Source organism: Scyliorhinus torazame, chromosome 4 (assembly GCF_047496885.1).
Source record: "Scyliorhinus torazame isolate Kashiwa2021f chromosome 4, sScyTor2.1, whole genome shotgun sequence".
NCBI lineage: Eukaryota > Metazoa > Chordata > Chondrichthyes > Carcharhiniformes > Scyliorhinidae > Scyliorhinus > Scyliorhinus torazame.
In genome coordinates, this window is record NC_092710.1 from 165,548,039 (window position 1) to 165,574,314 (window position 26,276).

A 26,276-nucleotide genomic window follows, 5' to 3' on the forward strand; every position below is an offset into this window, starting at 1 on the left:
TTTGGTAAATTGAATTGGGGCAGGACCAACTCCGTTAATGGTAGGGAGTTGGGGAGAGTTACAGATCAAAGAGATCTAGGAGTTCAGGTTCATAACTCCTTGAAGGTAGAGTCTCAGTTGGACAGGGTGGTGAAGAAGGCATCCGGCATGCTTGACTTCATTGGTCAGAACATTGAATACAGGACTTGGGATGTCTTGCTGAAGTTGTACAAGACATTATAAAGCCATACTTGGAATACTGTGTATCGTTCTGGTCACCCTATTATAGAAAGGATATTATTAAACTAGAAAGAGTGCAGAAAAGATTTACTAGGATGCTACTGGGACTTGATGGTTTGAGTTATAAGGAGAGGCTGGATAGACTGGGACTTTTTTCTCTGGAGCGTAGGAGGCTTAGGGGTGATCTTATAGAGGTCTATGAAATAATGAGGGGCATAGATAAGGCAGATAGTCAACATCTTTCCCCAAAAGTAGGGGAGTCTAAAATTAAAGGGCATAGGTTTAACGTGAGGAGGTTGGGGTGGGGGGATACAAAAGGATCCAGCGGGGCAATCTTTTCACAGAGGGTGGTGAGTGTCTGGAACGAGTGGTCAGAGGCAGGTACAATTTTGTCTTTTAAAAAGCATTTAGACAGTTATATGGAAAAGATGGGTATAGAGGGATATGGGCCAAATGCAGGGCAATTGGGACTAGCTTTGTGGTTTAAAAACTGGGCGGCATGGACAAGTTTGGCCGAAGGGATTGTTTTCATGCTGTAAACCTCTGACTCTAAGAGCCCCTTTTCCACATCTGGCCTGGCACACTTACATTCTCAAATTACGTTTATAAACAAGGACATTCAAGGACCAGCATTAAACGGGGAAAGTATTGAAAGTTTTTCATAGAAAACATACAGTGGTTATCAGTAGACAACTGAATAACGTGTTTTCATATTCATTAGGCCTAGCAGTGGTTTACTTTGCAGCCAAAGTTTCACAGTTTAATTCTAAATACAGTACGAAGTCTTACAACACCAGGTTAAAGTCCAACAGGTTTGTTTCGATGTCACTAGCTTTCGGAGCGCAGCTCCTTCCTCAGGTGAATGAAGAGACCTCTTCATTCACCTGAGGAAGGAGCAGCGCTCCGAAAGCTAGTGACATCGAAACAAACCTGTTGGACTTTAACCTGGTGTTGTAAGACTTCGTACTGTGCTCACCCCAGTCCAACGCCGGCATCTCCACATTAATTCTAAATAAATTGAGTCATGCAAACCATCTATTCTGGCAAGCAGTACTCCTGTAAGTTTACAAAACAATCAAGCACTGAGTAATGTTGGCAATAAACCAATATCAAAAATTGCGCATGCTTTTTAAATGGCTGTATTTACAGTGAATGTAGTCGAGTACAATAACACTAGTTACATGTTCAGAGATTGGCTGATTAGTAACTATGAATGGGAAGTAACATAAGGAAGGTACTTTTTGTTCAAAGTACCTTGATTGAATTTTGTGGGCTGTACAAGATTCGTCAGGTCCCAGAAACTCTGCTCGGCTAGATCGCTCTCGTGATGACACGGAGGGAAAGTGGTTCCACTGTTCATTGAAAACATAAGAACATAAGAAGGCCATGACCTTGAGCTGGCTAGAAACCCAGTTTTTAGTTGGATGTTGTATAACTTGGGTAGATCCAATGTTTTTCACCTATAAAACAGTGAAACCCCTTAACAAAATGTACTAACCATAGATTATACACAGCAGATTCAAAATAAGATAATTCAAAGGCAATGCTACTGCACATTTGAAAATTATAAAATAGTATTGTTCAAACTTTAAAAAGCCACTTTTTTTGTAGGATTGTCTTGATCTGCATAAGGTAGCTATTATGGGCCACTCATTTGGTGGAGCTACAGTTATTGATTCACTCAGCAAAGAGCATCAGTTTGGGTAAGTTATATTAAATCTGGTAGAATATACAGTGACATTTATTGGTAGAAAAGGTCTCGAGTATTCCAAGCTGACATGGATATCCTATAACATTCTGCCTGCTAATAGATCATTTAGACTTCAATAAATGTGTTTTAAGCTGTATTTCATTATGCCATTATCTCAATAATATTGCCAAATGTCAAGTGTGTGTATAACTTCATTAAAGTTTAGCTTGAAAAATTGGTTGAAGTTTGTAAATGGTGTAAATAGAGAATATCAGTTGTGTGTTATAAATACCTCTCAACAAAACTGACCTTGACTCATGAGACAAAAGAAAGTACTGCACATGCTGGAAATCTGAACTGAAAACAGAAAAAGAAAAGCTGGAAATATTCAAAGTCGGGCAGCATCTGTAGAGCGAGTAACAGAGTTAATGTTTCAGGTCAATGCCTCTTCATCAAAACTTTTCAGCATTTTCTGTTTTTATTTTAAATAATTTAATGAGCTTGTGTGTGTCGGACATAATCTTTCCAAACTGCATGAATGCTTAAAAATGACAAACTTTCCCATTCTATGATTATTCAATCATATTATTTACAAGATAGATTTAAACAGATAGATGGTAGCAGCAGAGAGATGGAGGAACAGATTGGACATCAGGGGCGAAATTCTCCCGAAACGGCGCGATGTCCGCCGACTGGTGCCCAAGACTGCGCCAATCAGATGGGCATCGCGCCGCCCCAAAGGTCCGGAATGCTCCGCATCTTTGGGGGCTGAGCCCCAACATTGAGGGGCTAGGCCGACGTCGGAGGAATTTCCGCCCCGCCAGCTGGCGGTAAACGGCCTTTGTTGCCCCGCCAGCTGGCGCGGAAATGACATCTCGGGGCGGCGCATGCGCGGGAGCGTCAGCGACAGCTGACAGTTTCCCACGCATGCGCAGTGGAGGGAGTCTCTTCCGCCTCCGCCATGGTGGAGACCGTGGCAGAGGCGGAAGGGAAAGAGTGCCCCCACGACACAGGCCCGCCCGCGGATCGGTGGGCCCCGATCGCGGGCCAGGCCACCGTGGGGGCACCCCCCCGGGGCAAGATTGCCCCGCGCCCCCCCCAGGACCCCGGAGCCCGCCCACGCCGTCTTGTCCCGCCGTTCAAAAGGTGGTTTAATCCACGCCAGCGGGACAGGCAATTTATCGTCAGGACTTTGGCCCATCCGGGCCGGAGAATTGCGCGGGGGGGCCCGCCAACCGGCGCGGCCCGATTCCCGCCCCCGCCGAATATCCGGTGCCGGAGACTTCGGCAACCGGCGGGGGTGGGATTCACGGCAGCCCCCCCGGCAGGGGGTCGGAGAATGACTCCCCAGATCTTGAAAGGTGCAGAAGTAACAGAGTTGTTGTCATGGGTGACTTCAGCTTCTCTCGTATTGACTGGAACCTCCTTAGTGCAAATCGTTTAGATGGAGCAGATTTTGTCAGGTGTGTCCAGGAAGGTTTCCTGACTCAATATGTAGATAGGCCGACTAGGGGGGAAACCATATTGGATTTGGTGCTGGGCAATGAATCAGGCCAGGTGTCAGATGCTCGGTGGGAGAGCATTTCGATGATAGTGACCACAACTCCTTGACCTTTATCATAGTCATGGAGAGGGATAGGAACAGACAGTATGGGAAAGTATTTAATTGAGGGAGGGGAAATTATACTGCTATTAGACCGGAGCTGAGGAGCATAATTTGGGAACAGATGTTCTCCGGGAAATGCACAGCAGTAATGTGGGGGTTGTTTAAGAAACACTTGCTGCAAGTGCTGGATAGTTTTGTCCCACTGAGACGAGGAAGGAATGGTAAGGTGGAGGAGCCTTGGATGACCAGAGAAGTGGAGCTTTTAGTCAAGAGGAAGAAGGAAGCTTACGGAAGGTTGAGGAGATGAGGATCTTGCATGGCTCTAGAGGGTTACAAGATAGCCAGGAAGGAACTCAATGGACTTAGGCAAGCTAGAAGGAGGCATGAAAAAGCCCTGGCGGGAAGGATTAGGGAAAACCCCAAGGCATTCTATACTTGTGTGAGAAATAAGAGGATGATCAGAGTGAAAGTAGGGCCGATCAGGGATAGTGGAGGGAACTTGTGCCTACAGTCTGAGGACATTGGGGAGGCCTGAAATTAATATTTTGCTTCAGTATTCACTAGAGAGAGGGACCTTGTTGCTCGTGAGAACAGCATGAACCAGGTTAGTAGGCTTGAATATTAAGAAGGAGGATGTGCTGGAAATTTAGAAAACCATCAGTATAGATAAGTCCCCTGAGCCAGACTGGATATACCCAAGGTTACTGCGGGAAGCGAGGAAGGAGATTACTGCGCCATTTGCGATGATCTTTGTGTCCTCGCTCTCCACTGGAGTACAAAGAACAAAGAAATGGACAGCACAGGAACAGGCCCTTCGGCCCTCCAAGCCCGTGCCGACCATGCTGCCCGACTAAACTACAATCTTCTTCACTTCCTGGGTCCGTATCCCTCTATTCCCATCATATTCATGTATTTGTCAAGATGCCCCTTAAATGTCACTATCGTCCCTGCTTCCACCACCACCTCCGGTAGCGAGTTCCAGGCACCCACTACCCTCTGTGTAAAAAAAACTTGCCTCGTACATCTACTCTAAACCTTGCCCCTCTCACCTTAAACTTATGCCCCCTAGTAATTGACCCCTCTACCCAGGGGAAAAGCCTCTGACTATCCACTCTGTCTATGCCCCTCATAACTTTGTAGACCTCTATCAGGTCGCCCCTCAACCTCCGTCGTTCCAGTGAGAACAAACCGAGTTTATTCAACCGCTCCTCATAGCTAATGCCCTCCATACCAGGCAACATTCTGGTAAATCTCTTCTGCACCCTCTCTAAAGCCTCCACATCCTTCTGGTAGTGTGGCGACCAGAATTGAACACTATACTCCAAGTGTGGCCTAACTAAGATTCTATACAGCTGCAACATGACTTGCCAATTCTTATACTCAATGCCCCGGCCAATGAAGGCAAGCATGCCGTATGCCTTCTTGACTACCTTCACCACCTGTGTTACCCCTTTCAGTGACCTGTCGACCTGTACTCCTAGATCTCTCTGACTTTCAATACTCTTGAGGGTTCTACCATTCACTGTATATTCCCTACCTGCATTAGACCTTCCAAAATGCATTACCTCACATTTTTCCGGATTAAGCTCCATCTGCCATCTCTCCGCCCAAGTCTCCAAACAATCTAAATCCTGCTGTATCCTCTGACAGTCCTCATCGCTATCTGCAATTCCACCAACCTTTGTGTCATCTGCAAACTTACTAATCAGACCAGTTACATTTTCCTCCAAATCATTTACATATACTACAAACAGCAAAGGTCCCAGCACTGATCCCTGCGGAACACCACTGGTCACAGACCTCCAATTGGAAAAGCATCCTTCCATTGCTACTCTCTGCCTTCTATGACCTAGCCAGTTCTGTATCCACCTTGCCAGCTCACCCCTGATCCCGTGTGACTTCACCTTTTGTACTCGTCTACCATGAGGGACCTTGTCAAAGGCCTTACTGAAGTCCATATAGACAACATCCACTGCCCTACCTGCATCAATCATCTTAGTGACCTCCTCGAAAATCTCTATCAAGTTAGTGAGACACGACCTCCCCTTCACAAGACCATGCTGCCTCTCACTAATACGTCCATTTGCTTCCAAATGGGAGTAGATCCTGTCTCGAAGAATTCTCTCCAGTAATTTCCCTACCACTGAAGTAAGGCTCACTGGCCTGTAGTTCCCCGGATTATCCTTGCTACCCTTCTTAAACAGAGGAACAACATTGGCTATTCTCCAGTCCTCCGGGACATCACCTGAAGACAGTAATACCGGATGATTGGAGGGAGGCGAATGTTGTTCCCCTGTTCAAGAAAGGGAATAGGGAAATCCCTGGGAATTACAGACCAGTCAGTCTTGTGTCTGTGGTGAGCAAAATACTGGAAAGGATTCTGAGAGATAGGATTTATGATTATTTAGAAAAACATAGTTTGATTAAAATAGTCAGCATGGCTTTGTGAGGGGCAGGTCATGCCTCACAAGCCTCATTGAATTCTTTGAGGATGTGACGAGACACATTGATGAAGGTCGGGCAGTGGATGTGGTGTATATGGATTTCAGCAAGGCATTTGATAAGGTTCCCCATAGTAGGCTCATTCAGAAAGTCAGGGGGCATGGAATACAGGGAAGTTTGGCTGTCTGTTTGGCAGCCTGTTTGCAGTCCCGACAACGGCCACTACTGAACTCTGGGACTGCAAGAGCTGCTGGCCAATTACATTGGCTGGCAGTTCTGGAGGGTTGTGCTTCCTTGTAGGGAGAAGCACAAGTCCCACACTTGCCTAGTTGTTGTCACCCACAATCTATTATTGCTGTGGGGTGGACCGTTTTGTCTTTGGTCGGTTTACGACTGAACCCCTCTACCAACCCATGCAGTCTTTTCACGCAATGTGTGGATCTGTATAACTGAGAAACATACTGTGGTAACTTGACCACAAAAAGGTAGTCAAAAGATGTGGTGAAATTTAATCTTTAATATATAAAAATAACAAAGTTTAAAATACAGTATGGACTCCAAAATGGGGGCAACAAGCGAAACATTGAAATAACAGTAACAACAGAATTAGAACAAACGACAGTTAAATACGGATATACACGGGTAACAACAACAACTAATGATGTCACAGCACTTACTGATGACATCAGTAAAGGATTTAAGTAAGAAGGTGCACGATAACACTAACACTTGTAAAAATCAAAAGATTGCAAATGCTTTATATCTTAAATAAAAACAAAAACGCTGCAAAAGCTTAGGTCACATTTGTGATGAGAAGGTAGGGTACTGTTTCGGGCCAAAGGTGTTCATCAGAAACTTCTGAAATGTGCTATATGGAAATTGTTCCACAGTGTGCAATACAGGATGATCACTTTGGGGTATAAACTTCCTTTCCTGAAACCATCTGAGAGGAGATGACTTCAGTGAAGTTAAATGAGAACAGTGGCCACCAGTTACCTTAAAAAGGGATTATTTTTAGTGATCTATAAATTGATGTCAACAATAGGTCTTACATCATGCGTTAATGTATTTGAAACTAGAAGGCTGTAATTTGGTTAAGCTTGTTTCTTCTGCAGAGGCTCTCCCTCGTTCTAAATTGAATTTGGAAATATTTTCCATGAAATGGTGGGGGGGGGGGGGGGGGGGATCTTTGAGTCCCCTTCCCAAGTGCTATTGGCCTTGTTTACCCTGAAATTTAACTTTTTAAAAAATCATACGTTTCTGGATAGAATTACATCAATCTTCTATCCAATATGTCATCTAAGCTCAAAGGATTTATGTCAATACAGAAATGCTGTAAGTTAGTAAATACTTCCAGAAAAATATGTTCATTTAATTTTTTAACAGTTTTATTCCAAGTCCATTTCTTTTGGGATTCTTTTTTTTTAAATAATATTTTATTGAAAATTTTTGGTCAACCAACACAGTACATTGTGCATCCTTTACACAACATTATAACAATACAGATAATAATGACCTTTTTTATTTAAACAAGAACAAAAGAAAACAACAACAAATAAATAAATATTAAATAACAAAAAAATAAAATAAAAACTAGCCCTAATTGGCAATTGCCTTGTCTCAGGCCACCCCCCCCCACCCCCCACCCCCCAAGCCCTGGGCTGCTGCTGCTGCCTTCTTTGTTCTCCCCTATCTATCTTTCCGCAAGATATTCGACGAACGGTTGCCACCGCCTAGTAAACCCTTGAGCCGACCCCCTTAGGACGAACTTAATCCGCTCTAACTTTATGAACCCCGCCATATCATTTATCCAGGTCTCCACCCCCGGGGGCTTGGCTTCTTTCCACATTAGCAATATTCTGCGCCGGGCTACTAGGGACGCAAAGGCCAAAACATCGGCCTCTTTCGCCTCCTGCACTCCCGGCTCTTGTGCAACCCCAAATATAGCCAACCCCCAGCTTGGTTCGACCCGGACTCCTACTACTTTCGAAAGCACCTTTGTCACCCCCATCCAAAACCCCTGTAGTGCCGGGCATGACCAAAACATATGGGTATGATTCGCTGGGCTTCTCGAGCACCTCACACACCTATCCTCCACCCCAAAAAATTTACTGAGCCGTGTTCCAGTCATATGTGCCCTGTGTAATACCTTAAACTGAATCAGGCTTAGCCTGGCGCACGAGGACGACGAGTTTACCCTGTTTAGGGCCTCTGCCCACATCCCCTCCTCAATCTCCTCCCCTAGCTCTTCTTCCCATTTCCCTTTTAGTTCGTCCATCATAGTCTCCCCTTCGTCTCTCATTTCCCTATATATATCCGACACCTTACCGTCCCCCACCCATTTCTTTGAGATGACTCTGTCCTGCACCTCTTGTGTCGGGAGCTGCGGGAATTCCCTCACCTGCTGCCTCGCAAAAGCCCTCAATTGCATATACCTGAATGCATTCCCTTGGGGCAACCCATATTTCTCGGTCAGCGCTCCCAGACTCGCAAACTTCCCATCCACAAATAGATCTTTCAATTGCGTTATACCTGCTCTTTGCCACATTCCATATCCCCCATCCATTCCCCCCGGGGCAAACCTATGGTTGTTTCTTATCGGGGACCCCCCCAGTGCTCCGGTCTTTCCCCTATGTCGTCTCCACTGTCCCCAAATCTTCAGTGTAGCTACCACCACCGGACTTGTGGTATAGTTCCTTGGTGAGAACGGCAATGGGGCTGTCACCATAGCCTGCAGGCTGGTCCCCCTACAGGACGCCCTCTTTAATCTCTTCCACGCCGCTCCTTCCTCCTCTCCCATCCACTTACTCACCATTGAAATATTAGCGGCCCAATAATACTCACTTAGGCTCGGTAGTGCCAGCCCCCCCCTATCCCTACTACGCTGTAAGAATCCCTTCCTCACTCTCGGAGTCTTCCCGGCCCAAACAAAACCCATAATACTCTTTTCTATCCTTTTGAAAAAAGCCTTCGTGATCACCACCGGGAGACACTGAAACACAAAAAGGAATCTCGGGAGGACCACCATCTTAACTGCCTGCACCCTCCCTGCCATTGACAATGCTACCATGTCCCATCTCTTGAAATCTTCCTCCATCTGTTCCACCAACCGCGTCAAATTTAGCCTGTGCAATGTGCCCCAATTCTTAGCTATCTGGATCCCCAGGTAACGAAAGTCTCTTGTTACCTTCCTCAACGGTAGGTCTTCTATTTCTCTACTCTGCTCCCCTGGATGCACCACAAACAGCTCACTCTTTCCCATGTTCAATTTATACCCTGAAAAATCCCCAAACTCCCCAAGTATCCGCATTATTTCTGCCATCCCCTCCGCTGGATCCGCCACATATAGTAGCAGATCATCCGCATATAAAGATACCCGGTGTTCTTCTCCTCCCCTAAGTATTCCCCTCCATCCCTTGGAACCTCTCAGCGCTATCGCCAGGGGCTCAATCGCCAGTGCAAACAGTAATGGGGACAGAGGACATCCCTGCCTTGTCCCTCTATGGAGCCGAAAATATGCCGATCCCCGTCCATTCGTGACCACACTCGCCACTGGGGCCCTATACAACAGCTGCACCCATCTAACATACCCCTCTCCGAACCCAAATCTCCTCAACACCTCCCACAGATAATCCCACTCCACTCTATCAAATGCTTTCTCGGCATCCATCGCCACTACTATCTCCGTTTCACCCTCTGGTGGGGCCATCATCATTACCCCTAACAACCTCCGTATGTTCGTGTTCAGCTGTCTCCCCTTCACAAACCCAGTTTGGTCCTCATGAACCACCCCCGGGACACATTCCTCTATTCTCATTGCCATTACCTTGGCCAAGACCTTGGCATCTACATTGAGGAGGGAGATTGGTCTGTAGGACCCGCATTGTAGCGGATCCTTTTCCTTCTTTAAAAGAAGCGATATCGTTGCTTCTGACATAGTCGGGGGCAGTTGTCCCCTTTCCTTTGCCTCGTTGAAGGTCCTCGTCAGTAGCGGGGCGAGCAAGTCCAAATATTTTCTGTAAAATTCAACTGGGAATCCGTCCGGTCCCGGGGCCTTTCCCGTCTGCATGTTCCTAATTCCTTTCACCACTTCTTCTACCGTGATCTGTGCTCCCAATCCCATCCTTTCCTGCTCTTCCACCTTGGGAATTTCCAGCCGATCCAAAAACTCCATCATTCTCTCCCTCCCATCCGGGGGTTGAGCTTCATACAATTTTTTATAAAATGTCTTAAACACTTCATTCACTCTCTCCGCTCCCCGCTCCGTCTCTCCATCTTCGTCTCTCACCCCCCCTATTTCCCTCGCTGCTCCCCTTTTCCTCAATTGGTGTGCCAGCAATCTGCTCGCCTTCTCTCCATATTCATACTGTACACCCTGCGACTTCCTCCATTGTGCCTCTGCAGTGCCTGTGGTCAGCAAGTCAAATTCCACATGCAGCCTTTGCCTTTCCCTATACAGTCCCTCCTCTGGTGCTTCCGCATACTGTCTGTCCACCCTCAAAAGTTCTTGCAACAACCGCTCCCGTTCCTTACTCTCCTGCTTCCCTTTATGTGTCCTTATTGATATCAGCTCCCCCCTAACCACCGCCTTCAACGCCTCCCAGACCACTCCCACCTGAACCTCCCCATTGTCATTGAGTTCCAAGTACTTTTCAATGCATCCCCTCACCCTTAAGCACACCCCCTCATCCGCCATTAGTCCCATATCCATTCTCCAGGGTGGACGCCCTCTTGTTTCCTCCCCTATCTCCAAGTCTACCCAGTGTGGGGCATGATCCGAAATGGCTATAGCCGTATATTCCATTCCCCTCACCCTCGGGATCAATGCCCTACCCAACACAAAAAAGTCTATGCGTGAATAGACTTTATGGACATAGGAGAAAAACGAGAACTCCTTACTCCTAGGTCTACTGAATCTCCACGGGTCCACCCCTCCCATCTGCTCCATAAAATCCTTAAGCACCTTGGCTGCTGCCGGCCTCCTACCAGTCCTGGACTTCGACCTATCCAGCCTTGGTTCCAACACCGTGTTAAAGTCTCCCCCCATTATCAGCTTTCCGGTCTCTAGGTCTGGGATGCGTCCTAGCATTCGCCTCATAAAATTGGCATCGTCCCAATTCGGGGCATACACGTTTACCAACACCACCATCTCTCCCTGTAATTTGCCACTCACCATCACGTATCTGCCCCCGTTATCCGCCACTATAGTCTTTGCCTCGAACATTACCCGCTTCCCCACTAATATAGCCACCCCCCTGTTTTTCGCATCCAGCCCCGAATGGAACACCTGCCCTACCCATCCTTTGCGCAACCTAACCTGATCTATCAGTTTCAGGTGCGTTTCCTGTACCATGACCACATCTGCTTTAAGTTTCTTAAGGTGTGCGAGTACTCGTGCCCTCTTTATCGGCCCGTTAAGCCCCCTCACGTTCCACGTGATCAGCCGAGTTGGGGGGCTTCCCACCCCCCCCCCCCCTTGCCGGTTAGCCATCATCTTTTTCCAGCTTCTCGCCCAGTTCCCACGCGGCTGTATTTCTCCCAGACGGTGCCCCCCCGCCCATCCTTTCCCGCACCCACTCCCCCCTTTCCCCAGCAGCAGCAACCCAGTAATTCCCCCCTCCCCCCCCCCCCCCCCCCCCCCCGCTAGACCCCCCGCTAGCGTAATTACTCCCCCCATGTTGCTCCCAGAAGTCAGCAAACTCTGGCTGACCTCGGCTTCCCCCCGTGATCACGGCTCGCCCCGTGCGGCGCCCCCTCCTTCCTGCTTCTCTATTCCCGCCATAATTATCATAGCGCGGGAACCAAGCCCGCGCCTCTCCCTCGGCCCCGCCTCCCATGGCCAACGCCCCATCCCCTCTCCCTCCCCACCTCCCCCCATCACCACCTGTGGGAGAAAGAAAAGTTACCATACCGCAGGATTAATCATACAATCCCTCTTCGCCCCCCCCCCCCCACTCGTCCCACCACTTTGTCCAAACGTTCATTTTCGTAGTCCAATCATTCCAATTTTTCTTCTACAATAAAAGTCCACGCTTCATCCGCCGTCTCAAAGTAGTGGTGCCTCCCTTGATATGTGACCCACAGTCTTGCCGGTTGCAGCATTCCAAACTTTATCTTTTTTTTGTGAAGTACCGCTTTGGCCCGATTAAAGCTCGCCCTCCTTCTCGCCACCTCCGCACTCCAATCTTGATAGACGTGGATCATCGCGTTCTCCCATTTACTACACCGAGTTTTCTTCGCCCATCTAAGGACCATTTCTCTATCCTTAAAGCGGAGAAATCTCACCACTATAGCTCTGGGAGCTTCTCCTGCTCTCGGTCCTCGCACCATAACTCGGTATGCTCCCTCCACCTCCAACGGACCCGTCGGGGCCTCCACTCCCATTAACGAGTGCAGCATCGTGCTCACATATGCCCCGACGTCCGCCCCCTCCACACCTTCAGGAAGGCCAAGAATCCTCAAGTTGTTCCTCCTTGCGTTATTTTCCAGTGCCTCCAACCTCTCCACAGATCGTTTCTGGTGTGCCTCCTGTATCTCCGACTTCACCACCAGGCCCTGTATGTCGTTTTCATTCTCTGCTGCTTTCGCCTTCACGACCCGAAGCTCCTGCTCCTGGGTCTTTTGTTCCTCTTTCAGCCCTTCAATCGCCTGTAATATCGGGGCCAACAACTCTTTCTTCATTTCCTTTTTAATCTCCTCCACGCAGCGTTTCAAAAACTCTTGTTGTTCAGGGCCCCATATGAAACTGCCACCTTCCGACGCCATCTTGGTTTCTGCTTGCCTTCCTTGCCGTTGTTCCAAAGGATCCGCTGCAATCCGGCCACTTTCCCCTCCTTTTTCCATCCGTGTCCAGGGGGAACACCCTTCTGGTTTACCGCACGGTGTTTTCAGCCGTTAAAATTGCCGTTGGGGCTCCTATCAAGAGCCCAAAAGTCCGTTTCACAGGGAGCTGCCGAAACGTGCGACTCAGCTGGTCATCGCCGCACCCGGAAGTTCTTTTGGGATTCTAACTGCATTCTTGTTTTTAATATCTTAGCTATTCTCCCATAATACATGTATTTAAGTCAAGCAGGATTATGTGAGCATATGAATATTGGTCACAGATCATGGAATAATGAAAGAGTAGAGCGGGTAAAGCATGAAGGATCCTGTAAACAAAATGGGACCACCTTCGGGAACACAGGGCGCGATTTACCAGCCATGCCCCGCAGGAATCCGGATGGGACACATCTGGTAGATCCTGGGAGAGGCCTCTCCCGGGATTCCTGACAGTTATTGCCTCGCGAGATCTAACGCTCGTCGGAGCTCCTCAGTGCAGGATATTCGGCTAAGTGCGACCTCAGTGGGGCAAAAAAAGGAGTGCCGTTAGATAGCGGCATTTTTCACAGCGCTAACGGATCCTCGAATCCCATTCAGATGGACTTTTTTTTTGTTAAATTGCGCCCTCAATGTTTTAAACTGCTGTCACAGAAATACCTCGGATACTAAAAAAAATAATGATTTTAAACAAGAGAAGAATTTCAAGAGAGGGAATTTGGAATTGATCCAAAAGAATCAGGTTGGCATAAATGGGGAGAGAAGGCAAAGTTCAACTGGGCTTACTTTGCGTGTGTAGGCACAGGCAAGGTTGTGCTGCTGTTAATGAGACATCTAGTGGCAAATGTCAAAAATTCAGGATCATTCAGTAAAATTACTTGGCTTTTAAAGCTAAGATCATGACAAATTTATAATCAAAAAAAGCCATTTAAAACACCACCTCAAGGTGTAACTGGTATAATATTGAAATACTGGTCCTTCAAAAATGCATGGGGGTCAGTTCAAATTGTGCTATCTAGTCAACATTGTTAATACTGAATAGATATCAGAACTTTTTAGTGAAATGCTTAAAATCCTCAATACTGCTCATCTGTTCAGGGTCTCTGCATTTCTATCAATTTTAACCACTTTGAACAAACGTCTCTTGTTTCTGAGCCTCTACCTCCTTTTTTCCTCTGTAGGTATTTCATGCTATTACCCTCACCTAGTTGTACAATTGTGCAGTATCGCTATAGGACAGGGAGCACTTGAGGGAGGAGAGCAATGTTAGAATGTTCAGTGAATCCTCAGAAGGGTGGTGTCATAATATGCACCAGTACATGATGGTGCAGACACACACACTGATGGACACACAGTGGGACCAATCAACATACACAACACCGCAGCCAATCACCAGTGAGAGCACACTCACTATAAAGACAGGAGGCATCAGAGTTCCCGCTCATTCGAGTAGCAGCGAGCTAGGAGCACAGAGCTCACAGCCTGCAACACAGATATTCACCATGTGCTGAGTGCATCAACTGGTTAGGACAAGGCAAAGGTCTTTAGTTAAAGCTAGTATCGTATTTACCCACAGTTCAAGTATGTTTAAATAGTTAACCTTTTAATAAAATTGTGTTGCACTACATCAAGTGTTGGTGACCTGTATGTGATCCAGAACACCCAACACATCATGATACCAGGAGTGGTTGCATACTAGCACTTCTTAGACCTACCTGCAAGTGATCTGCCTTCCGCCAGCGTTCCGTCATCCTGCAACATTGACAATATCAGCCCGCCGCCGCCGATCCGAAACGCCGGCAGCCTTGGGGCCAACTGGATGATTTTCAAACAGCGCTTCCAGCTCTTCCTCGAAGCCACGGACAGGGAGGGCGCCTCGGACACCAGAAAGATTGCTCTTCTCCTCCCCACGGCCGGGGACCATGCCATCCACATTTTCAACTCTCTCACCTTTGCAGATGATGAAGACAAGACTAAGTTCAAGACGGTTCTCCTCAAATTTGACACTCACTGAGTGTAGAGGTGAATGAAAGTTTTGAACGCTACGTGTTCCAGCAGCGTTTGCAGGGTAAGGACGAACCTTTCCAATCCTTTTTAACGCACCTCCGCATCCTTGCGCAATCTTGCAGCTACGGCCCCACCTCCGACTCCATGATACGCAACCAGATCGTTTTCAGTGTTCAGTCGGATCCCCTAAGTCAGCAGCTGCTCAAAGTAAAGCAACTCACCCTAGCGACCGCCATCGAGACCTGTGTCCTACATGAAAATGCCACCAGCCGGTACTCCCATATACAAGCGGCTGAAACGGCGCGGGAAGGTCCCCACGAGGTGGAACGGGTCCAAGTGATTGAGCACATCCAGGGCCTCAGCCTGGATGAGGGCGGCCATTTTGCGTGCTTTTCACGGACTCCCGCACTTGTACGCACCAAATGAGGGGACGGCGACGTGGAGGAACGTGGTGCGCACCATGCATGACCGCACCGCGCATGCGCGGTGGCGCAGCGAACGCGCTGATGTCACGACATGCGGCAACTGTGGCTCCGTCCATTTAAAGTGGTAATGCCCCGCAAATTCTCGACACTGCCTACGATGTGGAAGACTTGGCCACTATGCTGCCTGCTGTCGAGCAGCTCAGCCTTCCAATTCATATCGCATCAGCCAGCCTCGCTGGAATGTTCGGGCAATTCAACTCATGGTCACCGAGTCCGATTCCGACCTCCCACACAGCAGTGACACCGAAGACTCGAAGGCGCCTTTTTCGAGTCGGTGTCATAACGAAAAACAGGCTGTCCCCGAAGCAAAGACACCAGCCGCTGTTGGTATGCAGCATCGATCCAGACGATGAGTGGTCTGCCATCATGACGGTCAACCGGTCCCAAATACGATTCCGCCTGCACACTGGTGCCTCCGCCTATCTCATGGCGTGTCTGCTTTCCAAAGCTTTTGTGTCAAACCAACCATTCTTCCATCGGCCTGCCAGCTATTAGACTACAATGGCAACATCATTCCTGCTACCGGCTCATGCCAACTCGAAGTGACGCACAAGTCACGAAAAGCCATCCTTCCGTTCGAGATCGTGGGCTCCTCGAAGGACACTCTGCTTGGCGCACAGGCGTGCAAGCTGCTAAACCTCGTTCAAAGAGTTTGCTCTCTCTCTCCTGATGACACGTCTGCCTTCCAGGATGCTGACCTCAGGGCGCAACTCAACGCCATCATCGACCAGCATCGCGACGTCTTCGAAGGCATGGGCACACTCCCATATACTTACAAGATCTTACTCAAACAGAACGCCACGCCTGTGGTGCATGCACCTCGCAGAGTCCCAGCACCCCTCAAGGACCGCCTCAAGCAGCAGCTGCAGGGCCTCCAAGACCAAGGAGTGATCTCCAGAGTTACGGAACCAACCGACTGGGTCAGTTCCATGGTATGCGTAAAAAAGCCTTCCGGCGAGCTCAGTATCTGCATTGATCCAAAGGATCTGAATCGCAACATAATGAGGGAGCATTACCCAATCCTTAAGCACCAAGAGATCACATGCGAGATGGCTCGCGCCAAGCTCTTCACCAAACTTGACGCCTCTAAAGGATTCTGGCAAATTCAACTAGACAGATCCAGCAGGAAACTGTGTACCTTTAACACCCCTTTTGGCAAATATTGTTACAACATGATGCCGTTTGGGATCCTATCGGCGTCAGAAGTGTTCCACAGGATCATGGAACAAATGATGGAAGGCATTAAAGGTGTTCGCCTCTATGTCAACGATATGATCATTTGGTCCACCACCTCGCAGGAGCATATCAGTCGCCTCCAGCGCGTGTTCAAACGCATACGGGAGCAGGGCCTATGCCTCAACAGAGCCAAAAGCTCTTTCGGCCAGACGGAACTAAGTTCCTAGGGGACCACATCTCCCAGTTGGGTGTGCGGCCGGATGCGGACAAGGTGGCTGCCATCACAGCCATGAAAAAGCCAGAGGACAAGAAGGCGGTCCTCCGATTTCTGGGCATGGTCACCTTCCTAGGGAAGTTCATCCCTAACCTCGCCTCTCATACCACAGCTCTCGGGAACCTGGTCAGGAAGACGACAGACTTCCAATGGCTTCTTGCCCACGAGCGCGAATGGAGAGAACTTCAAACCAAACTTACCACGGCCCCGGTATTGGCCTTTTTTGATCCAGCGAAAGAGACAAAATTTCGACTGACGCCAGCCAATCTGGCATTGGGGCAGTGCTCCTGCAACGCGATGAGGCCTCATCATGGGCCCCCGTTGCATATGCGTCACGCGCCATGACCCCCACGGAACAGCGCTACGCGTAGATAGAAAAGGAGTGCCTGGGGCTTTTGACTGGTGTCGTCAAGTTTCATGATTATGTGTACAGCTTTCCCCAATTCACCATCTAGACCAACCATCGCCCGCTGGTCAATATAATACAAAAAGACTTGAACGACATGACGCCTCGCCTCTAGCGCATTCTGCTCAAACTCCGGCGATATGACTTCCAGCTCGTATACACCCCGGGCAAAGACCTGATCATAACCGACGCTCTGTCCAGGGCAGTCAACACCCCATGTGACCCAGCGGGATTCGTCTGCCAGGTTTACGCCCATGTGGCCTTCGTGGCCTCCAATCTACCGGCCACGGATGAACGCCTCGTCCAAATTCGCCGCGAGACTGCGGCTGACCCCCTGCTACAGCATGTCATGTGGCACCTAACAGATGGGTGGCTCAAGGGCCAATGCCCGCAGTTCTACAATATCCGAGATGATCTGGCGGTAGTCGATGGTGTCCTCCTGAAGCGGGACCGCATTGTTATCCCGCACAGCATGCGCCAGCTTGTCTTGGAACAGCTACACAAGGGCCATCTTGGCGTGGAGAAGTGCCGCCGACGGGCCCGAGAGGCAGTGTACTGGCCCAGCATCAATGACGACATCGCCAACACCGTGCTCAACTGCGCCACCCGTCAGTGATTCCAGCCGGCACAACCACGTGAGACCCTACAGCCCCATGAGTTGGTCACGTCCCCTTGTCCAAGGTCAGCATCGACCTGTTCCACGTGCTGTGCAGGGACTATGTTCTGATTGTAGACTATTTTTCAAACTACCCGTAGGTGGTACGTTTGCACAACATCACATTGCCTGCAGTCATCCATGCCTGTAAGGATACCTTTGCTGGACATGGCATCCCACTCACTGTGATGTCGGACAATGGCCCCTGCTTCGCAAGCCAGGAATGGTCCAACTTTGCCAGGGGTACAACTTTGTGCATGTGACATCCAGTCCCCTGTACCCCCAATCCAATGGCAAAGCGGAGAAGGGCGTCCACATAGTCAAACGGCTCCTCTGAAAGGATGCCGATGCAGGATCCGCCTTCTACCTCGTCCTGCTGGCCTATCGCTCGGCCCCACTGTCCACTGGCCTGTCGCCAGCCCAGCTGCTCATGGGTCGCACCCTGAGGACGACGGTGCCGTCCATTCACGTCCCAGACCTCGACCACGTTTCGGTCCTTCAACGAATGCAACTGTCTCGTGCACAGCACAAGGCGGCTCATGACTCCCGTGCAGCTGATCTCCCTGCTCTGGCTCCAGATGACAACTTCCGCATCCATCTTCCAGATGGTGGCTGGTCTGCAACTGCGGTGGTTCTTTGGCAGGTGGCTCCCCCCTCGTTCCTGGTTCGTCTACCGGATGGTTCCATTTTGCGCCGTAATCGACGTGCCCTTCTTCCTGTTCCGCGCTTGCTACGTGATCCTCCGCCAGTGCCACACCCTCCTGTTGTCCCTGACTTGGACTATGCAGAGATTGCGGTTACTCTGCATCCTCCTCACTCTGACGCAGTCCAGCCCGCTCCTCAGCCGGTGGCTCCTGACCCACCCTTGAGGCGGTCAACCAGAATTCGTCGCCCACCTCAGAGACTTAATTTGTGAACAATGTGCACTAATGGACTCTCTGGTCTGTTCTGTTTTTCCGTTTAATCGTTCAAGTGGTTTGTATATAGTGTTCATCTCGTTATTTGTGTGTCACACTTTTTTCTGCACCAGGCACCTAGCCATGTAAATAGCTTAGTTTTATGTACATAGTCCTGTAAATATTTCGCACACACGTAGTCAGGAACACTCACCACACACTATTTATTGTCACGCAGGCACATTTTTTAATATAATAGGGGGGGGGGGTCATAATATACACCAGTATATCATGGTGCAGACACACACTGATGGACACACCGTGGGACCAATCAACATACACAACACCACAGCCAATCACCAGTGAGAGCACATGCACTATAAAGACAGGGGGCATCCGAGTTCCTGCTCATTCGAGTAGCAGCTAGCTAGGAGCACAGAGCTCACAGCCTGCAACACCGACATTCACCATGTGCTGAGTGCATCAACTGGTTAGGACAAGGCAAAGGTCTTTAGTTAAAGCTGGTATCGTATTTACCCACAGTTCAAGAATTTTAAATAGTTAACCTTTTAATAAAATAGTGTTGCACTACTTCAAGTGTTGGTGACCTGTATGTGATCCAGAACACCCAACACATCAGGTAGGTGCTTCGTCTCGTGTATGTCATCCAGATAAAATACCTGGACAGCAAAGTTGATTGTAATTTGGTCACATTCCTGACCACAAAATAATAAGAGTAGTAGAAATAGTTTGCAGCAGCAGATCCGCAAGAAGATTAAATCAGTTATGCGCTGCTTAATTGCATAAATGAAACACTTGTTGAAAGTCTAATGTCTGGCATAAATACAATGAATTAAATTGGATAAATCAGTAGGGAGCTTGGGAAGGCACTTTAGTATTAAGACATGCCACTTTCAATGTCTAGTTCGTGGGCTGAACTGACATATTCTAAAGTCAAGACAGTAAAATACAATAGTGTAGGGAAGTTATGGTAAAATAGTGCAATGCATTAATTGGACCACAATTAGAAATTTAGAATACCCAATTTTTTTTTTCCCAATAAGGGGCAATTTAGCGAGGCCAATCCACCTAACCTGCACATCTTTGGGTTGTGGGGGTGAAACCTGCGCTGACAGAGGGAGAATGTGCAAACTCCACACAGACAGTGACCCGGGATTCGAACCCGGGTCCTCAGCGCCGTAGTCCCAGTGCTAACCACTGTGACACATGCTGCCCTTAAAACACTTGTCATTTTAACCAGTTGTGAGTTCTCAATTAACGAGAAATTAACTGTTTGAAATAACACTGGGACAGCGCTATCACAATGGAATTGGAATTTGCTTTAAAGGCCCAGAGCTGCAAGTCCTATTTCAGGGAGGCACACAACTTATTACTGTGTTTACAACCCCCTACGTTGTGCAAAACAGAAGATAAAATGGAAAGAAAAAGAAAATATCAGACAATCATTATTGATCCAAATCGGAACTGATTATAGGTCACTCATCTGAGATATTAACCTGGATTTTCACAGAGTTGGACCAACCTTTAAAATGGCATAGAGGACCCAATTGCAGGATTTCTGCTCCCGGTCCCAGGTTGCAATTTTTAATTTTAAGGTGTGAGGAGCAAGCAGATGTTTAACCATCCTTTTCTGCTTAGAAAGGGCACGATCGAATGGCTGCACTGCACCGAAAAGCAGCGTGCCGCGGCGCAATATGGCTGATAGAAACCGGGAGACTCCTAATGCACAAATTGAGCTGACTAACATTCATAGAGAATGTACAACAGCTCAAACATTGTCTGCAGTTGAAAAATTGTCACCAACGTAAAACTTTGTACTATAAAAGCGTACTGAAAGGTTAGAGAGACTGATCCACAGAAAAGCAAGTAAACTATGTGGAAAAATCAGAAAAAACTTCAGAAAGCAAAATGGCTATGTGACTTCACTATGATCAACTGAAACCCATTTAATTACTGTACAGAAAGAGAGGAGGATTAAAAGAGTTTAGTAGAAGTTTGAAAAGTGTATGAGTGGAATTTAGTGGCTGCGTTGCGCTTGAGCGCGAATCCAAAAACGAAAACCATGCCAGGCGACAATCTGTTTGTGATCCAACCGGCCCCCTCCCGTGGGCGAATCAGGATCCCAGCGAGAAACCAGTAATCACCACTTAAGCCCAATTTCCATACAATTAATGGGAGCCAACCCTATCCCACGGTCTCCCATAATCTAAACACGACCCCAGCAAGTGGTCACGAGGGCGCCGATTAGTACACCTTCTTAAAAACTTGAAATTGACGGAGAGGCTGCTGCAGGGACCCAAGGAGGTGAGTAGCCATCTTCGCTCACAGGCAAAGTGCCTAGAGGCACCAGGTTTTCTGCCCCTGTGCTCGGAGGGGAGGAAACCCGGGGGGGATCAAGTCTCAGTTGGGAGGGGCTGCCATGGGGGTTGGGAGTTATCGGAGCCGGGGGGGGGGGGGGGGGGGACAACCATGCATGGATCCGCCATGCTAACCCCTGGATCGTGTGCACCCCTTCCGGAGGCAACCCGAGCCCCTGCCTGTCCACCCCACCGACCACCCATAACTCCCACTGACTGCAGAGGCCTCTGGCGATTGTGGCTGAAGGCTAATAGGGAATTGGCGATCGTAGTTATGTGAGCACTTTAAATATCCCAAGTGGATTCCCGTGGGTGGGCGTGCCATATAGCATTTGGGGGTTATTGCCTAGCATCCCAATAAGACCGTGATGCCTGGATACAGCAGCCAACATTCATGGGATGGACCCCAGCACCGGGGACATGTCCACAGCTGGAGAGTCGGTGAGTGCAATGGGAAGGGGACTTGCGCCTACTCCGGGTACCGTTATGTGCGGGTGTCTGGGGTGCAGGGTCTGGATTCTGGTGAGCAGTGTGAGCTGCAGCCAGGTGTGAATGGGAAGGGCCTGCTGGGTTGCGGGGGGAGAGGGGGCATTGGAGGAGAGCAATGGGGCGACAGGGGGGCCCCGGGGTGGAAGGCATAGCTGTTTGTCAGTCTCGCACCCTCCTAATTCCATACAGATATCGTACGGTATGGACAATATTCAGGACCCCACGGAACTTGCCCTGGTGATGCTGCTGGCAGGCAGAAGGCGCCAGAAGCAGCAACATCGACAGAGGCTCGAGGTGGCTGCCCATGTGTAGGACCCCGCCCTACACCCTGGGGACCAGGCCGCTCAACAGGCCATGATGAGACCCAGAGAGGGAGGCCCGCGATGGCCCAGTGTGTACAGGCATCACTGGTCTTTCGGGCAGATGATGGACAGACATGCCACAGGAGGCTCTGCCTCCACAAGCAGATGGCGTGGCACCTGTGCCATGTCCTCATGGACTTGGCACCACATGGTGGAGGAGGGCATCCGTGCCCGGTAGCCGTCAACGTCACGACAGCGCTGAACTTCTACACCTCGGGATCATTCCAGGACTCGAGCGGGGACTTGTATGGCATTTCGTAAGCAATAGCCCACCGGTGCATCTAAGAGTTCACAGATGACCCGTTTGCTCGCGCAGCCAGCTATATAAAGTTTGACATGGACCAAGCCCTACAGGATGCCCAGGCAGCAGGATTCTCCGCCATCAGGATGCTCCAGGTTCAGGGGCTAAAATAGATTGCACGCATGTTGCCTTGCGCACACAGGGCCATCGGGAGTGCCCGAAGTCAACTGGAAGGGTTCCACTTCCTGAAGATCCAGCTCATATGTGACCACCACCTGAAGATCATGCATGTGTGTGTGCATTTGTCCCAGGAAGTGTGCACGACAGTTATATCCTGGGACAGGAAGACATCCCTGGCCTCTTCGAAGACCAATCCAGGATGGCCGGTTGGCTTTTGGGGACCTGGCTAATGACCAGACAGTTGCTGATGTACGCCCAGGCGAAACAGCAGTCACAGGTCTGCTGGATCCCATGGCCCAGCTGGAATCCGTAACTGAGCCTCTGGACCAGGTTTACCCGAAGCTGATGCTGACGGTAGGGTGCAACCAAAATAAGAGGGGGGGGGGTGTCAGCGACAATCCAGCAAGTCCATAGCCGATTGGAAGAGTCCTAGAGGCTACGGGTGCAGGATAATCGGAGAGGGTCGGAGAGAGTCATGATGTGTTAGGGAGGTAGGTTCGATGTGGACTGCACTCGATGCAGGGAAGCTAGAAACAGATGTCTAACACTGGAGAAGATCCAACACTGTTTTATTCAACGATAGAACTGAAATACATATTCAGCTGTGGGTCGACACAATACTGAAATGACTGGAGACCTTGTAGTAGCCTGAACAGACTTACTAGCTACCGCATGGTGTTTGCACTTGCTAGCTTGTGGACTCTGACTGTCTCAATGGCTGGGTCCTGAGAGAGCGGGAAACCTAGTACCCTCTGGCTTTATAGTGGGAGTGTCCTGCCTGGTGATTGGCTGCACTGTGTTGTGTGCTTACTGGTCATCCTGTATGTCAATCACTGCCTGTCTGCATCTCATTATATACATGAATGGATATTATGCCAAGTCGGGGGGGGGGAGGGGGGGAGGGAAGAGAGTCGGAGAGGGGCGGGTGAGAGAGTCGGAGAGGGGGGGGGAAGAGTGTCGGAGAGGGGAGGGAGAGAGTCAGAGAGGGGGGGGAGAGAGAGTCAGAGAGGGGGGGGAGAGAGTCAGAGAGGGGAGGGAGAGAGTCGGAGAGGGGAGGGAGAGAGTCGGAGAGAGGGGGAGAGAGTCGGAGAGAGAAGTAATTAAGTTTGGATTGCAGTGAGGGTTTTGCTGGGCCGAGTGCCAGGAAGCTCGCGCAGTTCCCTCGCTACCACGCTTCGAAATATTTTCATTGAATCTTGCACTATAAATATCAATGAAAAATAATTAAAACCTATTAGGAGAAACCTATATAAAGGGCGATAAATTACTGTAATAATCTACCAAGGTAAGAAGTGTAAAAAAGACTTCCGGTTGCGGTGATGCACTGCTAAGCCGCACGTTTCGGCAGCTCCCGTTCTAACGGACTTTTGGGCTCTTATCGGGAGCCCCAACGGAATTTTTTTTCGACCAAACCCAGTGTGGGGTGACGAAGGAAGGAGTCCCCCCGGGTGTGTATGGAAAGGAGCGGCGGTAGTGGCCAGATTGCGAAGGATCCCAACGGGCCCCCTGGAAGTCGAGGGAGCGTACCGGGTCCTCGTGAGAAGACCAAAGGCAGGTGAAACACCAAGAGCAATAGTGGTGAAGTTCCATCGCTACATGGACAGAGAGATGGTCCTGAGCTGGGCCAAGAAGGCACGGAGTAGCAAATGGGAGAATGCGGTAATACGGGTGGGAGAATGCGGTAATACGGGTGTATCAGGACTGGAGTGCGGAGGTGGCGAGAAGGAGGGCGAGCTTTAACCGGGCCAAGGCGGTGCTCCATAGGAAGAAAATAAAATTGGGGATGCTGCAGCCGGCGCGATTGTGGGTCACGCATCAGGGCAAGCACCACTACTTTGAGATGGCGGATGAGGCATGGACATTCATCCAAGAAGAGAAACTGGACTAGATTTGAGAGTTTGATGTTGGGAGAGAAGCAGCGAGGTGGTGATACAGGAATGTAAAGTGGGGAAAGGGGAGGGCTATTGTACAGCAATGTTGGACGGGGAATTTCTCTCCCCCCGATGGGGGGGGGGGCACGAAGAAATGTGGGCGCTGGTGGAAAAAGGGACGGGGAAGGGGAATGAGGGAACTGCGCCATAGGGGGCGGGGCCGAGAGGAAAGCGCGGGTATTTTCCCGCGCTATGGAAATTATAGTGGGAAAACGGGTGCAGGAAGGAAGGGAGCCCCACACGCAGGGAGGTCGAAGAGTGAACTGGGGAAGCCGAGGTCAGCCAGAGTTAGCTGACTTCCGGAAGCAATATGGGGGGAGTAACCAAGCTAGAGGGGGATCTAGCGGGGGGGGGGTGGATTAACTGGGTTGCTGCTGCTGAGGGCAAGGTGGAACTGGTAAGAGATGAGGTGACCGGGGCGGGAAGGCGCTGCCTGGGGGACGGACGGGTGCGCGGGACCTGGATGGGGAGATGGCCTAAAAAAGGGGATGGTTAGTCGACGGGGGGGGGGTGAATGGCCCCCCAATATGGCTGATCATGTGGAATGTGAGAGGCTTAAATGAGCCGATTAAGAGGGCACGGCTGTTTGCGCACTTAAAGAGACTGAAGGCGGACGTAGTCATGCTCCAGGAGACGCACCTGAAGGTGGCGGATCAGGTTAGATTAAGAAAAGGATGGGTGGGACAGGTATTCCACTCAGGGTTGGACGCGAAAAACAGAGGGGTGGCAATATTGGTGGGGAATCGTGTATCATTCGAGGCTAAGAATATAGTGGTGGACAGTGGGGGCAGATATGTGATGGTGAGTGGCAGATTGCAGGGAGAGGCGGTTGTGCTGGTGAATGTATATGCCCCGAACTGGGATGATGTGGGATTCATGAAGCGAATGCTGGGACGTATCCCAGACCTGGAGGTGGTAAGCTTGGTAATGGGGGGGGATTTTAACACCGTGCTGGATCCAGGGCTAGATCGGTCCAGATCCAGGACCGGGAGAAGGCCGGCAGCGGCCAAGGTGCTTAAGGGATTTATGGAACAAATTGGGGGAGTGGATCCGTGGAGATTCGCCAGGCCGATGGCTAAAGAGTTCTCTTTCTTCTCCCACGTCCATAAGGTATACTCCCGGATAGACTTTTTCGTTTTGGGAAGGGCACTGATCCCGAAAGTGGCAGGAACGGAGCACTCGGCCATAGCCGTTTCAGACCACTCCCCGCATTGGGTGGATTTGGAACTAGGAGAGGAAAGGGAGCAGCGCCCACTCTGGTGACTAGATATGGGACTACTGGCGGACGAGGGGGTCTGCGGAAGGGTGAGGGGGTGTATTGAGCGATACCTGGAGGTCAGCGACGATGGGAAGGTTCAGGTGGGAGTAGTATGGGAAGCGCTGAAGGTGGTGGTTAGAGGAGAGCTGATCTCCATCAGAGCCCACAAGGGGAAACAAGGGCAAAGAAAGAGAGATTCGTGGGGGAAATTTTGAGGGTGGATAAAAAATATACTGAGGCCCTAGACGAAGGGCTATACAGAGCAAGACGAAGACTACAGACGGGGTTTGACCTGCTGACCACGGGAAAGGCAGAGGCACAGTGGAGGAAGGCACAGGGGATGCAATATGAGTATGGGGAAAAGGCGAGCCGGCAGTTGGCCCACCAACTTTGGAAGAGGATGGCGGCAAGAGAAATCGGGGGAGTTAGGGACGAAACGGGAAAGATGGAGCAGGCAAAGTGAACGAGGTGTTCAAGACCTTTTATGAGAGGCTATATAAGTCCCAACCCCCGGGGGGAAAAGAAGGAATGTCACACTTTTTGGACCAGCTAAGGTTCCCGAAGGTGAAGGGGCAGGAGGTGGCAGGTCTGGGGGCGCCAATCGAGGTGGATGAGGTGATTAAAGGACTGGGGAACATGCAGGCAGGGAAGGCCCCGGGACCAGACGGGTTTCCGGTGGAATTCTACAGGAAGTATATGGATCTGTTGGCCCCGCTCTTGGCGAGAACCTTTAATGAGGCTAAGGAAAGGGGGATGCTACCCCCG

The 26,276-nt window shown here is 49.8% G+C and overlaps 1 protein-coding gene across 4 annotated transcripts in view; it reads left to right on the plus strand.

The window, feature by feature from the left end:
• pla2g7 (phospholipase A2, group VII (platelet-activating factor acetylhydrolase, plasma)) overlaps positions 1-26,276 on the plus strand; it is a 176,773-nt gene that overhangs the window by 130,886 nt on the left and 19,611 nt on the right. For all 4 annotated transcript variants that reach the window (XM_072498848.1, XM_072498844.1, XM_072498846.1 and 1 more), the window contains one exon: positions 1,831-1,922. In XM_072498848.1, coding sequence (XP_072354949.1) covers positions 1,831-1,922 — 92 coding nt within the window. The remainder of the gene's footprint in view (positions 1-1,830; positions 1,923-26,276) is intronic.